The 17,254-nt window shown below is 42.5% G+C and overlaps 2 protein-coding genes across 3 annotated transcripts in view; one reads left to right on the forward strand and one right to left on the reverse strand.

Annotated features, from left to right (window-relative positions):
- The window catches only part of GLRX2 (glutaredoxin 2), a 19,372-nt gene extending 8,049 nt beyond the window's left edge, over positions 1-11,323 (reverse strand). The window contains exons 1-4 of one of the 2 annotated variants that reach the window (XM_066625699.1): positions 11,160-11,302; positions 7,669-7,732; positions 6,207-6,383; positions 202-1,518 (exon numbers count right to left, since the gene is read on the reverse strand). In XM_066625699.1, the coding sequence (XP_066481796.1) occupies positions 1,372-1,518; positions 6,207-6,383; positions 7,669-7,732; positions 11,160-11,212 (441 nt within the window). In that variant the 5' untranslated portion in view covers positions 11,213-11,302 and the 3' untranslated portion in view covers positions 202-1,371. Of the gene's footprint in view, positions 1-201; positions 1,519-6,206; positions 6,384-7,668; positions 7,733-11,159 lie in introns of those variants that run through there. The other variant, XM_066625700.1, reaches the window with a different exon arrangement.
- Positions 11,324-11,548: 225 nt separating this feature from the next.
- Positions 11,549-17,254, forward strand: part of CDC73 (cell division cycle 73) — a 126,829-nt gene continuing 121,123 nt past the window's right edge. The window contains exons 1-2 of the mRNA XM_066625898.1: positions 11,549-11,809; positions 16,092-16,197. Coding sequence (XP_066481995.1) covers positions 11,679-11,809; positions 16,092-16,197 — 237 coding nt within the window. The 5' untranslated portion in view covers positions 11,549-11,678. The remainder of the gene's footprint in view (positions 11,810-16,091; positions 16,198-17,254) is intronic.

Below are 17,254 nucleotides of genomic sequence, written 5' to 3' on the forward strand. Positions count from 1 at the left end.
GAGGCTTGGAAATGTAGGGTGCTCACCATTTCTTGTGTATTTAAGTGGATGAGACTGTACAGCTAACACAGTTCACTGTTCAGCTCTAGTGCAAAAGTTCAGGAGATTTGTACAGTGGTACACATACATATAACATCAGATCATCTCATAGACTTTACAGTTTGTCAAATACATGTGAAACAAGCAGGAAAAAATACTGACTTTACAGTATACAAATTCTTTATTTAAAGCTATGCATAAAATAAACATCATTCAAACAGTAAACCACAAATACTTCCATATTTAGCACAGTGGGTACCTGCTAGAACTAGTTTCTAAACTGTTGTAGTTTTCAACATACTGGAACTATGCCTGCAGCAACACTAAGTGCTAAAATTGACTATACCATTTCAGACTGCAGGAGTGATGAACAGCTTTTGACTGTCCCCGTGTTTTTAAAGACACCAGTTTCCTAAAAATAGAAAACTAAAACAGTGAACAGTGCAATAAGCAAGACCCTCCTTACCTATGTCAGTTTGTTTCTAGTAGGGAGTTGGGGAGGGGACAATATCACAGCCTGCAACCCAAAGTACTACAGTCTCTTCTACCTCTTCAGCATTCTACCACTTCTTTCTGCTGCAAGTATTAATCATTTGGGCAGGATCTAGAGAACTGGATCCACTTTTCACCTCCCTGCAAAAGTGTTATGTTGTGTTTCTTGAATAGCATGTAAAACTGTTGAATCTCCAGGGACTTCTATAAGCAGTTGTGATACTGCATAAGGACTGCAACTGGAGGAAAAAAGTCAATGGGACAGTCCTATGCATGTCTGCTCAGAAGTCCCATTAATTTTGTCAGAACTTATTCCCAGCTAAGTATGAAAAGAGTTGCAGCCTAAGAAGCTTAAAGGGTATCTGCAAAGAATTGGAGCTAAAATGGTCAATTGTACTTTGTGTGCTTAAGAGTTCCTTTGCCTTTAAAGATGTAGTACACCCAGGTGCATGTCACTGACAGATACATGCTGTAAGTATATCTGCACCTATCAGTTTGTTTTTTTTACAATTGACAAGGCACTCTGCCCTGCCCCAATGGGTTAGTGATGGTATTACATGATTGCAGTGGGAGGGGTGTCCTCCGACACTAGAACAATGAAGGTTGCTTTGCAGACTTTTGTGCGCTAAAGCTTACAACACTATATGATGGTAACTGTTGGGGAGCTGGAAGTAGACATGGTGAGTAGTCTTGCTTTCCGTTTAAGCAATGGTAAGTCATAGCCTTTAATGAAGTTGTACACTTGGGTAACCTTCAGTTACAGCAGATACATATTGTAGGTGTACAGAACCCATATTTTTTTGGTTCAGTTTCAGAATTGGATTCCTGATTCTGTCAAGGTTAGGGAAGGCTACAAGGCTGTTCTGAGCTTCCTGCTCTTTGCATTTGACACTGGTGAACTAAAGGAAGAAGCTTGCCCTGTTGGTGAAGTCTCTGTGTATCTGTAGCACCTCCAACAAAGGTTCCATTGATAAATACTCTGGGAACCTGTTAAGTATAAAACACATCAATATTATTTACTGAACATGGGGATGAAGTTCTGTACTCATTGTAATATTACCACTTAGTAGCTTGTACCATGGAACATATGCAGAACCAACTTGCTTAGTTCCCTTCTTGTCTCTTCTCTCCTGAAGGCTCCCTGCTGCTACCAAGTGGCAATTTTTATAAAGCTGCCTGAACTAAAGCACCCCTCTACCTTGGGAAAGCCTTTCATTTATTATTAAGATACTTTTCCAGACTGGGCAGAGCAACAGTGGCTATTGTTTGGGGTGGAAAGACAAACTTCAGAAACCAAGGAACACGAACAACACAGATGTTTGCCACATATTTTGAAAAAGATCAGTTACAAGGGGGGAAAAATAGAAGCAAATGAGAATACAACACAAACAAAGATAAATGCATCCAGCTAATCCCAACCATAATTCTTCCAAGTAGTAGCCAAGTTCAAAACTGCAGGATTACTAATATGAGATTCAGCTTTTCAGTTCAGCTTCTTGTCTATTTGTAGCAGTGCTCTGTTTGTCTTGGTTCCCTTTTCCAAGCAGCAGTGGCTTTCTCTGGCTCTCTATTTTGAAACTTCTTTCTGGCTCAACCCAAATGATATAAGAAACAATGGACTCTTCCTCCTCACTTTTATCTAAGCAGATGACCAGTTTTAAATTTCATATCTTCCAAGTAATGTTTTGAGCTTACTATTGTTGCAATGCCTTTTCCATTTTTCTGACTATTACTTTTGGTTTGTTTCCTGGGCTGACTGTTTAAATTGCCTAGAGCTGAACTAAAGCTTTCAAGAATATTCTTCAGATAACCATTTTAGAACACATGTACGATAATCTGATAATCTTTTGCAGGTTAGGGGAATGGTGCACCAGCACACTTTCAAACAGGAGTCCAAAAAGAAATAACGGGAGGTTTCATTTTTGACTGTTTCCGTTACTATCCAATAGCAGCAGGTTGTCCAAAGCAGTTTGAATTTCAGTGTGCATCTGTCTAATTTATAAACCAGATTACCGTTAGAAATACAAGTACTAAAATGTAGCCCGCAGTATAGTATGTTATTTTCTCTTTGGCAATAATATGTCCTGGAGCAATTATATTCTGAACTGAAAAAAGGAAAGCTCAAGAACCTACACGAAGTTCATTCAACTTCTGTGTTCAGAATGAAATACACAGATTAACAATGCGATCCTATGCATGTTTATTCAGAAATCTCACTTTGTTCAGTGGGATTTACCTGACAGTAAGCCAACTATATACAGTAAGATTTGTTTCTGAGTAAATGTACCCAGGATGGCATTGCTCATCTGAATTCAAAATTTGAATTACAGTAAAGTAAACCTTTGATTTCACAGGCTTCTGAAACAATGAATATTGCATGCTTCAAATCAAAATAGTTTCACACATAGATATTACCCCTAAAAGAGGCACTTTTTCAAATGGATGCTCCTTTTTTTAGCAGGGGGAGAGTAACTGGCCCACCTCACCCCAGCACTGTCTGTTCTAGTGACTGTCTGCTGGTATTCATTTGCATCTTTTTAGATTGTGAGCCCTTTTGGGACAGGGAGCCATTTAGTTATTTGATTTTTCTCTGTAAACCACTTTGTGAACTTTTAGTTGAAAAGTTATATAACTTTTATATATAGTTATATATAGTTAGTATATAAATACTGTTAATAATAATAATAATAATATTCACATTTAAACTGGCATCCCTTCTCCTCATTAGTCCATTAAATCTAGGGCTCACTAAATTGCAAGTTTAGCATTCTGAAATAAATTAAGTAATTGAACAGGTGAAGGAGAAGCAAAAAAGGGAAAAATAACAAGGATTGAAGGCTGTAAGCTGGAGAGTAACCAAACAAAGCACCTAAACTCCTACCTTGGGCTCCATCTTGTCGGTACTATCAGACTCATTTCAAAATATTTCTACAAATAGGAGGACTGCCATGTTCTGGAATTCAAATTCTGTAACCATAATTAGATTCTGTATAAAATCCTGCTGCCATGAAAAACAAGATAACCAAGCAAACAGGTTTTCATTTTTTTGAAATCAGTTGCACAGGATGCATACAGTTCTTCTGTACAACCTTCATTTGCATTGGCCTCTGATTCTCAAAACGTGATCATCACCAGGGCTTTTTTTGTAATGGAATGCACCGGAACGGCGTTCCGGCACCTTTTTTCCCCCCACCTTTTCCCCCCTCCTCCTGGCCCCCATCTTTTCCCCCCTCCTCCTGGCCCCCACCTTTCTTTCCCTCCCTGCGCTGCCCAGCACTGCTGGCTAGGGAGGGATTCAAACCTCCAACCCTCCTCCTGGCCCCCACCTTTTTCCCCCCTCCTGGCCCCCACCTTTTTTCCCTCCCTGTGCCACCCAGCACTGCTGGCTAATGAGGGATTCGAACCTCCAACCTTGTGCCCCACAGCCCAGCACTCTCTCCATTGGGCTATAGGAAAGCCTAGAGTTACAGTGTTCAGAACTAATATATAAGGTCCTGAGCCCAGCTGGTGGCCATCAGTGCCTCAAGTATTAGTTCCAAACACTTTGAGCCTAAGACTTCCAATGGCTCAGTTACTAAAGTGCTGGTCTGTGGAGCCAGAGGTTGGGGGTTCAAATCCCCGTAAGGAATAATATTTTTTCTTCTTTTTTTTAGGTGGGGAGGTAAATAAATAAAAGATTACACTTGTTAATCTTAAACTTGTTCTTGTAAGTGGGTTCCTGCACCTTTTATTTTTTTTTTTTTACAAAAAAAGCACTGCCCCTGCCTCACAGCACTCAGCTCTCGCCTGAGCCCAGCCCGCCTTTCCTCTCCCCGCGCTCTGCTTCCCCATGCTCAGCTACCAAGCCGGTGAGGGCATGGGGACATGTGCTGAGGAGGAGGAGGAGGAGGAGGACGACGACGAGGGACAGCAAGCCAGGGAGACGGGTTGCAGCACCCAGGTACTGGCTTGGCAAGAGGAGGGGGGGAAGGAAGCTGGCTGGTGCAGCCCCTGCACCTGAGACAGCCTAGGCATGTCTACTGAGAAGTAAGTCCCCTTGTGTTCAGTGGGGCTTACTCCCAGGAAAATGTGGATGGGATTGCAGCCCAAGCCTATGCAGGTCTACTGAGAAGTAAGTCCCCTTGTGTTCAGTGGGGCTTACTCCCAGGAAAATGTGGATGGGATTGCAGCCCAAGCCTATGCAGGTGTACTGAGAAGTAAGTCCCCTTGTGTTCAGTGGGGCTTACTTCCAGGAAAATGTGGATGGGATTGCAGCCCAAGCCTATGCAGGTCTACTCAGAAGCAAGTAATTCATTCATTTTTATAGTTATTAATATAAGGCTTGGCTGATCTAAATTAATTAAGCAAAAATTATTACTAATAATTTAGTAGCTTTGTAATGTCATCAACAGGAGATTTAGGTTTTTAACTATAAATGGGGAAGCTTAAGTGTCCTTGCTGCATTATAACAACACTTAGGAAATATGTATTCCTCTGTGCAGTAGGTCAGATCATTGTTGTCTATTTTTGGTTTTTTTAGACTATATTTAATAATCACTATTATTATAATGGGGAATGGGGACATAGTACACAGGGGAAAGGGGGGAACCACAAAAGATGGGTTAATGAATTGATTAAGTTATGAAGTTATGAATCAAAAATCATGTGGTCACACACCCTCTATTGGTTCAAGATGAGTTGTAAAATAGATTATATTCCGGTATTATATAATTTATCTATTTTACAATTCATCTTTTGTGTTTATTCTTCTGCTCCCCCCCTTGTGTGCTTATATTGCGCATTCATTGTTATCTGATCACATATTTCTCTTTTTTTTTTTTGCACCAATCATGTTTCAATGTCTTGAGTCAATAGAGGGTATGTGACCACATGATTTTTGATCCATAACTTGTTTATTAATCAATTAATTAACCCATCTTTTGTGCCCCCTCTCCCCTGTGTGCCAATTGATTTGGGTTCAAACAAATCTGTAGAGTGATGCAATGTAATCATTTTTTATATTTTGCCTTCATCAATTGTTTTAACCAATATTTATTAAATGTTTTTAAAGTTTTAATTAATTTTTTTGGTTGTTACATATTTGCAAATACATGCAACAAGCCGTGATATAATCCTTGGTGTGTGCTCCAGAGGTGGTCCGTCTCTTTTTGTTCTTCTCTCTTGAAGATCTCCCCTCATTTTCTAGTTCTTAAGTAGTTGGGGAATGGGGATTTAAAGAGAGAGAAATGAGATGAATAAATAAATAAATAAAAGATTTATTTTATTTTAAATAAAAAAAATATTTTATATATTTATATATACATATTATATATGTGTGTGTGTATATATATATATATTAAATAAAATATTTTATTTTAAATAAATTTAAAAATAAATATATATATTTATTTATATATTTATATATACATATATATATGTATATATATATACACATATTATATATATAAATATATGTGTGTATATATATATATATGTATATATATATTAAATAAAATATTTTATTTTAAATAAATTTAAAAATAAATAAATAAAAGATTAACAAGTTGTGAGTTCCTGCACCTTTTTTTTTTTTTTTTTTTTACAAAAAAAGCACTGATCACTAATTCCACTTGCTCTAGTAGGGGTTCGGCTGGCAGGGACTCTTGAAGTTGGTAAGTTGGGTACAAAATACTCACAGTCCTGCCTCCAGTCATTCGATGAAGAACATCTTGAAACTGCCTTCCATTTTCCTGTGTGTCCAGTTCAACTGCTGTGTAATTCACATTCATATCGTCAAATAACTTCTTTGCCAAGTTGCAATAGGAACATGTTGTTTTTGAGAAGATCACTACGCAATTGTCCGAAATAGTTTCCTGTGTGTTTAAATACATTTGAAGGATCAGGTTCTATATTTAAACTGTTCACTGTTCTCTATCCCATATTACTCCAGAGGACTCCCCCAACACACATTTAAGGATGGATTTTCTGGAATTGCTGAGAAGGGAGCAGGCAAGATTCTGTATTGAAACTTCCATGTGCACTAGGGTGAGAACACTATGTAAAGTTATTTAATAGACTTGCTATTGGAGCTGAACCTGAATTTTGAAATTTTTTTAAAGTTAAATGTAAATCCCCCCCCAAGCACACATTTAAGATGAAACTGCAAGGCAATGAAACTGCAATGATACACTGAAGATAAATCTGAATTACGACTAGGTTCCATTGAAGTTAGTGGGACTTAGGCTAGTCACAACTAACTTGTTTAATTGATGTCAACAGGTATTCTTTGTAGACAACCCATCACTGATACCAAATGTGTTTTCATAAAGTTACAGGGACTATTTCTCTCTGAGTTTTGCACTGTATTCTCCTACCAATTAAACAAATATTCAGCTAATTTTGCTATGCCAGGCAAGTCCTAAATCTACATTAACCACACAAGTTATCCGTGCCAATTCTTAACTAGCCCTTTTGCGACTGTCAGTAAAGACTGTCCATTTTAAAGGATTCACGATTAGTTGTTCAGCAAAGAATGAGAAGCAGATATGACTTTGTTATAAGACAACTTACTGATGTTAGATATTGGAGAAAATGTAACAGCAGTGATTGCATAGGAAAGTGTGCATACTAGATGTGCTGAGAGATCTAATAAAGCACATGTACCTTCTCTTCACATATAGGAGTGGTCAAACAGAACCACTGTTGCCAAAGAGGACCCAAGACCGCCTGGCAACTAAGATGTTGTGAAAAATACTCCCCTACTTACCAGGCAATGTACCAGCAAACTTATGTTCCTTCCACTCCCCGAACTGAAAAAAGCAAGAGGAGGACAGAGCAGGGGGACACTTCCTCTTCCAAACTACCCCACTCTTACTTTTCCAATCTAGGAGGAGAGAGATGGTCAGGTTTGCGGGCCCCCTGCCTATCTTTTGCCTGGGAACCACCTCCGTCAGCCTCATGGATGGCCCAGCCCTGACTGTTCCTTACTTGCATCCTGGTGTTGTACAATATCATCCAGGACTAAAGCAACATGTTGCATAACTGTTGATTATAAATTATAATTTTTAAAAACCCTAAAAAATTAGAATAATTGCTTTTAAATACACAGAAATGATCGAAAACAGCATAATGTTTAAGGTAACAACTATCGTCACTCACCTGTATCTGGTTAGCAGTGGCAGTGTGAGATAGATCTGTGCTAATGGATGTATTGTTCCCCATTCTAAAATAAAACCATAAAAAAGATAAGCATATCAATTTATTTTGCAGAACTTTTCCAGCCCAATCTTTTAAGTGGGGAAAAACCATTCTGTACAATGTAGAATAAGACTTATGACTTTGGATACCAGCACAACTATAGCTATACTGTGGTCATCGCCTCTGTTCTGCTAATAGACAGATGTTGACACAATTCGATTCTGACATACCTTAACTGTCAGTAAAACTACAGCTGTTGTAAACCCCAAAAGAGTGGAGGTGCAGTCAGCATAAGGAGGAGCCCATGTACACCATCCAGACATGCCCCAAACAGAATACTATGCTGATACCATAGCTGATGTAGCAACCCAGAAAAAACAATGGGAATGAAGGAAAATACCAGAAAATTGCAATTCCCACCATCCGTTCTATTCCACCCACTATCTGACAGCAGAGGGCAGGTTACAGACTACACTGTAGCCAATTGCAGGGCACCAGCCTCAGTACTAAGACTTCTATTAGAGAGACTAGCACTCAGATGATAGAACATACAGCATGGGGTTGTATGTCTCTGGCTTCCTGTTGTATGCACTCACCACAAACATGAGAACTATGGAAAATGTGCAAAGTGCCATTAACAACCTGCTGCACTCACAACATGTATGGCAAGAAAGCAAAAGAGGAGAGGATCCCCTGCCACACTATATTGTTACTGTAAATATGTCTCATTTCTCTTTCCTCCTCCTACTGGAAAAAAAACAACACAATGTTCCCTTGTTATATGAGCAACCATTTTACAAGATTTTCTACAGCAAGCTGTACAAACTCATACCTGTGATTTTACTTTACGAGCATAATTTCAAGTATTAGATTCACCATGGAGGTGCTTCCCTGTTTACCAGCATTGGGTGTGGGAAGGATGCAGTGACTGGATCCTTGGCATATGTCCAGTGCATGACCATCATTGGGCCATCGCTGCATGATTTGGTATTTGGGCTTCCATGGGATGCTGGTGGAGTTATTGGGTGGGCTACATCACCATGGAGTTGTTTGGGTTCATGCTTAACTCTCTTTGGGCTAGATGGGCTAAGAATAGGATGGATGTTGTACTAGCAGGAATACTGGTGCTATATGACTCTACTGTTAATCAATTCCACAGGCCAGGTTCAAGTTCGGAAAAATAAAAGTTGACAATTGTGTTTTATCATTATCTTAGAAACATATAGGCTTCCAAGTACTGTAGATACATTCAGCTAATAACTTATATGTGTTTATAGCAGCAATGAATATACACATCCTTTAGTTTAGTCTTTGTTTATTAGACACCAGCTAGTGTGCATGTGGCGGGGAGGGGAAGAGCATGAAGTGTTGGAATTGGGTCTCATTCCAGATCTGAATCAGTCTATTCATTGTGTTGATATATGAAACCCATTTTTTCAGTTTCAACTAAGAGGGGCATGCAGTCACTAAACGACTGGGTATCTTGTCATGATATCATTGAAATAAGTCAGGGGACACTTTTTTGCAGATGACTTGGATTAGAACACAATCATGCATGTCTACTAAAAAATAAGTTCCACTGTATTCAATGGGTCTTGCTCCCAGAATGTGTGTGTAGGATTGCAATCTTGAGCTGCAATTCTATCTACACTTTCCTGAGAGTAAGCTCAATTGAACACAACAGGACTTACTTCTGAGTAGACATGCAGAGGATTGTGCCCTTAGTGTTCTTACTTACAACCAAAGAAGAATATAAGCCTGATGGAGAACCTATGCAACATTTCTGAAAACGTACATCATCAGGCTGTGTGCCAGGCCCACAGCAACCTGAGTGTTAGTTCCAAATCAGAACTCCAAAATGCTATTCTATGGTAGAGGGTGATCTTTCACCAGCCTTTCCAAACTAGCTCCAAGACTCAAATCATCTTTTCAGTTCGCTGGTCAAACAGCACAAACAAGTCCTTCAGCCTCCACCAAATAAGTACCATCTAGCTTTAGTTGAAATTAGGCTAAAACTTTTAAAAAGAGATCATGCACCAACAACAATCAAGCTCAACAGAAATTCAGGAGATAGAACAGCATTCCTTTATGTGACACCACAAAAGAAAATGGTCCATAGCTCATTTGTTTTCTTATAACACATATGAAGTGGCCCAGACATGCAGCAGCTGAAACGTTTCTGGAAACCCACTTGAGAAAGGGCTGGTTTGGCTTACAGGTGAACCATGGGGATATATTCTCCTATCCCCGTTGTTATGCGATTAGGTCATTAAGCAAACATTCAGCCCAAGCTAGTGCCTTTGTTGTGTAAACAGACACTCTGCCAGACACTAGCTGTCTGCACAGGTTACTGCAGACAGATTGCCTCTTCTTTGCATTGAGAGCCTCTGTTGTGTAAACACTCTACTGCAGGCTGTGGGAGACCCAATTGCCTCAGTAAGAGCCTCTTTGTTGTGCTTTGAACACCATCATATATGCACTCTGTTAATAAGCAGTGCATTCTTGCACTCAGTGATGATTGAAAAGAACTCTACACATGCTCAGATGCACCTTACTCTGAACAGCATCTCTAACCCAACCAACAGGTTCTGGCGCCAAATACTTGCTTCTTCCCAACCTCTATATTAAAATTCTATAAAACAGTGCCATCATATGTGTGTTGAATTGAAAGGAACCGCTCTCCATCCACCCACAGTGGAACTTACTCCAAGTAAGCCTATCGCTTAGGATGGCACTCTTCAACTAGAGTTCAGTGCCTCAGTGGATTCCCACACCCGAACAGCTGTTACCTTCATGTCCCAGCACATCCTTTCAGGCTGCCATGCTATCCATATTTCCTGGGAGTAAGCTCCATTGACTCTAATGGGGCTTACTTCTAAGAACATAAGAAGAGCCCTGCCGGATCAGGCCCAAGGCCCATCTAGTCCAGCTTCCTGTATCTCACAGTGGCCTCCCAGATGCTTCAGGGAGTACACAAGACAACAAGATACATCTTGCCTTGATGTGTCTTGAAAGATGTCATCACCACGTCCTGTGGCAAGGAGTTCCACAGACTAACTATGTGCTGGGTCAAGAAATATTTTCTCTGGTCGGCCCTACCTCTCCGGACACTCCATTTTAGCGGCTATCCCCTGGTCCTGGTGTTGTGTGACAGGGAAAAGAGCATCCCTCCGCCCACTTCACCCATCCCTTGCATGATTGTGCATGCCTCAGCCATGTCCCTCCCAGGCACCTTTTTCCTGTGGCAGGGAGTTCCACAGACTAACTACATGCTGAACTAGCATCCATTCTGAGTAGACCTGCGTGGGATTGTGCTCTCAGGCTGCCATCCGAGCCACCCTTTCCTGGGAGACTTTCCCCCATTGAACGTAGTGCGACTGACTTCTGAGTAGACCTGCCCGGGCTCGTGCGCCGAGCGCGCTTCCGCGACGCCCGGGACACGCGGCACCCACCTGAGCGCGGCCCCGGCCACTCGCAGCCTGCTCGGGAGCAGCCTCCGCGCCATGGGCGGGCGGAGGGAAGCCGGTGCCGGCCCCGCCCAGGCTCTCTGCGCGGTCCGCTCCTCCGCGAAGGCCCCCGCTTCGGAGGCTGCCCGCGGCGCCGCCTGTTTCCCCGCCCGCCGCCCCTCGCGCCCAGCGAGCCGGTCCGCGAGCCCCGCCGCTTCCCGCGCGCGTTCCGAGGGCCGCCTCCGCGCGGAGAGGAGCGGCAAGAGCCGCGGCCCGCTAGTCGGTTCGCCGAGCGGGAGGCCCGGGCGCGGGCGCAGCAGGGCAGGCCGGCGGGTCCTCTCGGCAGCGCCGCCCCCTGCGCGCGACGGCGACGGCGGAGGCAGAGGCGGAGGCAGAGCGGCGGCGGCTGGGCCGATCGGCTGGGTGCCTGGCTGTCCTGCCCGTGTGCGAGCTGCGAGGAGCGGCGCGTGAGGGGCGGGCGGGCTCGGGCCTCGAGGCCGGCCGGGTGGGCGAGGCGGCGGCGCGATGGCGGACGTCCTGAGCGTGCTGCGCCAGTACAACACGCAGAAGAAGGAGATCGTGGTGAAGGGGGACGAGGTCATCTTCGGGGAGTTCTCCTGGCCCAAGAACGTCAAGACCAACTACGTCATCTGGGGGTGAGTGCCCAGCCCGGCCTCGCGAGGGGGGCTCGCTCAGGGCAGCCTGCGTGCGCTTCCAGCCTGGAGGAGCCCGTGGAGTTCAGTGGGCTTACTCCCAGGAAAGCCTGCATAGGATTGGGCCTCACAGCCCCATTCTCCTGCATACTCCTGCATACTCAGAAGTAAGACCCGTGGAGTTCAGTGGGGCTTACTCCCAGGAAAGCGTGCATGACAGCACAACTCTGTGCATGTCTACTCAGGAGTCAGTCCCATGGAGTTCAGTGGGTTTACTCCCAGGAAAACCTGCATAGGATTGTAGCCTCACAGCCCAATTCTATGCATGTCTACTCAGAAGTCCCATGGAGTTCGGTGAGGCTTACTCCCAGGAAAGCAGGCATAGGATTGCAGCCCCAGGCTTCTCTCTCCCACAGTCTCCAGGAAGCCCCCATTATGCAGCTGCAGCACAGTGTAGAAATGGGGGTGGCAGTTTGGGAGGTGTTAGGAGTGTGGAAAGGGCTGGATGGGGGATTCTTCACCCAAGTGTCCTGAGTGGCAGCAAGCCTGATATGGAGAGGTGTGTCTAGTGATCAATCTCATAAATATGAAAGGACTTGGTAGCCAGTAGAAAGTTGGGAGACAAGTGGCCCAATTGTATGTACGCCTATCAGGTCTTTGGGACTCTCTTTACCAAGTTCTTTCAAAAGCTTATTGGGACTTCCCAGAATTGCAGCCATTAGTTTAAAGTTATAATCCCACATACATTCATCTGAAAGTAGACGCATTGCGTTCTGTGGATGTGGATCTGTGAGTGGGATCTGGTAGCAAGGTTGCAGTCCTGTGCCTGCTTGCCTGGTAGTAGGTATAGAAATCAAGGAGACGTGTCTCTGAGTTGCATGCACCTTTGAGTAGGCTGGTTATAAGATGGAGGTGGTGGCAGGGAAGAGGAAGGGAGTCTTTGGCCAGATATTTTGAGTGAAAGGGGGAAGAGAAGTTCTGGATGGGGAGGTAGTCTTTCCTTATGCCTATGGAATTGTGGAGAGGAGACAGTTGGGGTGGCCAGTTTTATCACAGGCCTTGCTCCTGTGATTTTAGGAAGTTAAAGCGTTGTCTACTTTTTTGTTTCTCTCTTAGGAAATGTGCTGTTTTTCTTTTATACATATTGGGCTCTTAGTGGTACAGTAAGAGAACTAATAAATAAAGTAAAAAAGTTATGAGTTATTTGGGAAACTGAGGCTCTCATCCTGTACACACTTATGTGAGCACCGCATTGCATACTGTGGTATTTATTTCTGAGGAAACACATGCACAGTTACATGGTGCACTTACTTTGATGCAAGTCTTATTGAGCCCAGAAAACGGCTTCTGTAGAGTTTAGTATTATTGGTATCAGTAAGGTATGCTTTTCAGTAAGCATGGTTCAGTCCAGACTGTAACAGTGTTTCTTGGTTTCTGCAAATGTATATTCCAGATTTGTGGAAATAGAAAAGTAACCCCCACTCCTGTTTTTTGTACTCTGTCACTTCTGTGAACTAATGGGCCATTGGTCTGATCCAGTAGGTCTCTTCTTAGGTTCTTACATGGAGTACAGGGCAAGTGCTTGTAAGCATCCATTGCAAGGAGGGAAAGTATCCAAACTGTAACCACTCTCCTTGTAAATACTAACATATATAGAGATATCTGTAGATATAGATAGTAAGAAGTCCTTACTGAGTGTATTTTTACTAACTAAGGAGGCTTTCAAAATCACTGGAGTTAGGTAGGAATTTGCCTGGCTAACCAGCCTTTATTAGGTGGGCTTCTGTATTTGAGGTGGAGGTAATAAGATGTAGAAAAAGCCCTGTGTCCTGCATGAGAAACTGACTTTCTCCTGCTGAGGAAACTAAGAAATAAGTTCTCATTGACTACCTTTTCTTTGTCAGGTTGTGTGCATGTTTGTATTGTGCAGACACTTCTCTTATTCCTGCTGTCCTTGGGAGAGCAAGAGAAGCAGAAGGATGAATTAGATGTCTCCTGTCTTTTTCATACCTTTCTTGGTGATCTTTTGGTTAGATGAAGAAGGAAGGGATATATAGTACTTAGTAGACTTGGGGCCAAATCCTATCCAAGTATCGAGCACTGATGCAGCCATATGAATGAGGTGTGAGCTGCATCCTGCAGTGGGAAGGCAGAAACTGAGGGCAGCCTGCCTCACCACCTCAAGGTAATGAAATGTTTGTTCCCTTATCTCATGGCTGTACTGGAAAGTTGAATAGGATTGGGCCGTAAGTATGATGATCTTGCAGGTTTCCAGTGTCACTTCCACCTTCATGGAAGAAGGAAACGGCCCTTTACTAATACACTTTTTTTGGACTGTTACTGTTACTGGTAGTGCGTCTCTAGTGTGCATGTCAGTGGGGATGTACTCACTTCCTAAAGTGGCTTTGATAATGGGGATTTTTTTTTTTTTGTAATAACATGGTGTAGCTTGTATTATTTACAAGTAAGGAATAACTTGGACTTTGGATTACTAAAATAGTGAGCCACTGCTCATCTTGAATTGAAGACTGGCAGTGATAAGACTGGTTCCACTGGTAGTCATAATATCTTAAGGCTTTTCCTGTTAGAATTAATGAGTTTACTAATGAAAAATAGGTTCTGCATTGCTTGTGCTATTTGTTTGAAGCAAGGAAAATATTATTTATTCACCTTGAAGATAATATGTAAAAGAGATCTAAAGGCAAATGTTTTCTTCATCAAAATTTTGGTCATTGTGGTCTGAGGGCTATCTCCTGTAATGCACACAGGGAAACAAGGGTTTGCTATTGAGTTTACATTCTACAAGGTGAGGCAGTCAATCATGTTTCCCTAATGAGTTCATCTCTGTGATGTGTGCTTTGTCACACCCAGCTTCTCTGTTCTTAAGGTTGTATCTTAAAATGTTATGTATTACTTTGCCTTGTATTGGACATACAGAGATATATGTAGAAGTGGAAGGGAAGTGGGGGCTGGAGACTAACTTTAGGCAGTAGCAGTGCTGGAATGATTAAATAAGTGGATTCTGAGTTTTAGATTTGTTGCTTGGCTTATTCAGAGTTCTCTGGGTAGGATGGAGTTGTTGTTCAGTGGATGATTTGCAAGAATAGTTGAGAACCAGAAAGGAGTGATGTTGGAGTATAAAGTATCTGTCTTTTCATGTATTTTGTAGGATAGTATGGTAAAAATTGCTTCCTGAATGTTGCATAGCAACAGTGGTGAGCAAATGGCAACTAAACTTTGACAGAGCTTTTGACTTATTATGTCGTCTACTTGTTCTCTCAGTGAGGTGCTTGCAAAGAGCAACAAAGGTTCTGCTAGACTTTTCCCCTTATGACTCTTTGGGCGCAGTCCTAACCCCTTATGTCAGCACTGACATAAGGGCAACGCAGCTCTGAGGTAAGGGAACAAACATTCCCTTACTTTGGGGAGGCCTCCGTGAGTGACACCCAACTGCAGGATGCAGCACACGGCCCATTGGCACCAAGTGCAGGAAAGCACTGACATAAGGAGTTAGGATTGCGTCCTCAGTTACTTACTCCCATTTGCTTGCATTTTGACCGTACACAAAGACAGAACATACTCTGAACCTTGTTGCTTTTAACAGTAGAGAGAAAGAAGGGAGTAGCTAGAGAACTCTTGAATTGTCTTGGCTCATGCAGAAATGGGTCATTATATTGAAGCATTGTTCCTAGCCCAACCGTAATTCAGAATAGGATACTTGTTAAAAATAAGCAGGGGGGGGCTTGTTTGGTGGATAGTTGTCCTTCCCAGTAACTCAAGTTTGAATTGACAACCCCTGCATTCTCACAGAAGATGTACCATCTTGATGTACAACATCCAGTTTCAAGAGAATCCTTACCTGTGTTGGAGAATTGGCTTTTCCTGACCAGAGAGTACTTAAAATAATCCATGTGTGTGGTGGGGAGGGGGTGATGAATTTATATTCTCATGGTCAAACTCACGTTGGACAGAAAGAACATATTGTAGCGCTTCGTTCAGGACATGGGACCCAGGGTTATTCCTGTCGATTTTGTGGGCTGTGGAAAAAGCACTGTGGTGGTCCTAAGGTGAGAGAGAGCCAAAAGGGTAGTCGGCATTGCTGGATGGGAAAGTCGGCAAGTAGTGAGGCAAGCTGATGGGATGGCATTTGCAAAACTGTTTGCATGGTGGCTTTATTGTGCATGGGCATATCTGTTGTTCATGCTTTCAACATTCATGAACAGAACTAATCACAAACAGTACTCAACTATTTTCTAAAATTGTTTTTGCTTACGGTCTTTTACAGGACAGGCAAAGAAGGCCAGCCCAGGGAGTACTACACTTTGGATTCAATTTTGTTCCTGTTGAATAATGTACATCTATCACATCCTGTTTATGTTCGGCGTGCTGCAGTAAGTAGATCTCTCAGAAAAGGAGTCTGACACTAGTTAATGACGTTTCTGGGCTGCCTGTTTGTCAGCTGAGCTTTTTTGTAGTTGGGGAATATGAACTTCTGTGTTAAGCAATTTCAAATTCAGCAAGACGGAAACAAGCTATTTAAACTGGACACTTCTGAATCAGTGAAATTAATTCTCATTCCTAGTAACTGGCTTTTATTGATGTGACATTTTATGTTGACTTTTTTGCAAAGCTAGAAACAGTTTTCTAGGGTAAGGACAGAGAAGAGGTAACTGTGTTGAGTGTAATTCTGTCCCTTGACCAGAAAATTAGTAACACTGTTGTTACTTGATACGTTAAACGCTTTAATGTGTCAAGCATGATGTTGTATTTTGTAATTGCATATCCCAGTGTCTGATTTCGAGCTGGTGTCGACATCCCTGGTTCTCTGTTAAACGTAGTTACCAAATCTGTGGCCAGCCTTGAGAATGTATGCCTCCACCCCACAATCGTTTCCCTTCTTGGAGCAAAATTTTCCCCACTCCACTATTAATAAGAACTGAGTTAACCATGGTAAAAACTAAATAGCATTTCCCCTTAGGTTCTGAAGCAGTGCTGTGAAATGGGTTTAAGATCCAATGGTTAGGGGCATCCGAGTTAGCCTTAACTACATTTGCTGATAAATTACTTACAGGTGCTGGAGTGGAGAGACTTGTTCTAGGAAGAATTGTGGGGAGGGAGTCTCCCAATTTGCTGATAGTGGTTAGCATGAAGGTGGCATGTTATCTAGGACCAGTCCTAGTCTAAAGTAATGTTCAGCCTTCTGCTGCGCGTGTACCTTCCCCAGACTTATTATTTGCATTCACCTCTTTCAGACATGGCTCAAATCTCAAAAGGTTGGCTGCTCCAGTGTTTGCTCGCCCCCTCCCTGCAGTTCCATGTGGCTTAAACTCAAAACTTTGACATAGAACGAAAAATGTTTCAAATTCTTAGGACTCAACATCTTAATTTCAGGAGCTCGAGAGACCAGATCCCAACCCATTATTTTTAGTGCCCTCTCCAATAAGATGC

Source organism: Tiliqua scincoides, chromosome 4, assembly GCF_035046505.1.
Source record: "Tiliqua scincoides isolate rTilSci1 chromosome 4, rTilSci1.hap2, whole genome shotgun sequence".
Taxonomy (NCBI): domain Eukaryota; kingdom Metazoa; phylum Chordata; class Lepidosauria; order Squamata; family Scincidae; genus Tiliqua; species Tiliqua scincoides.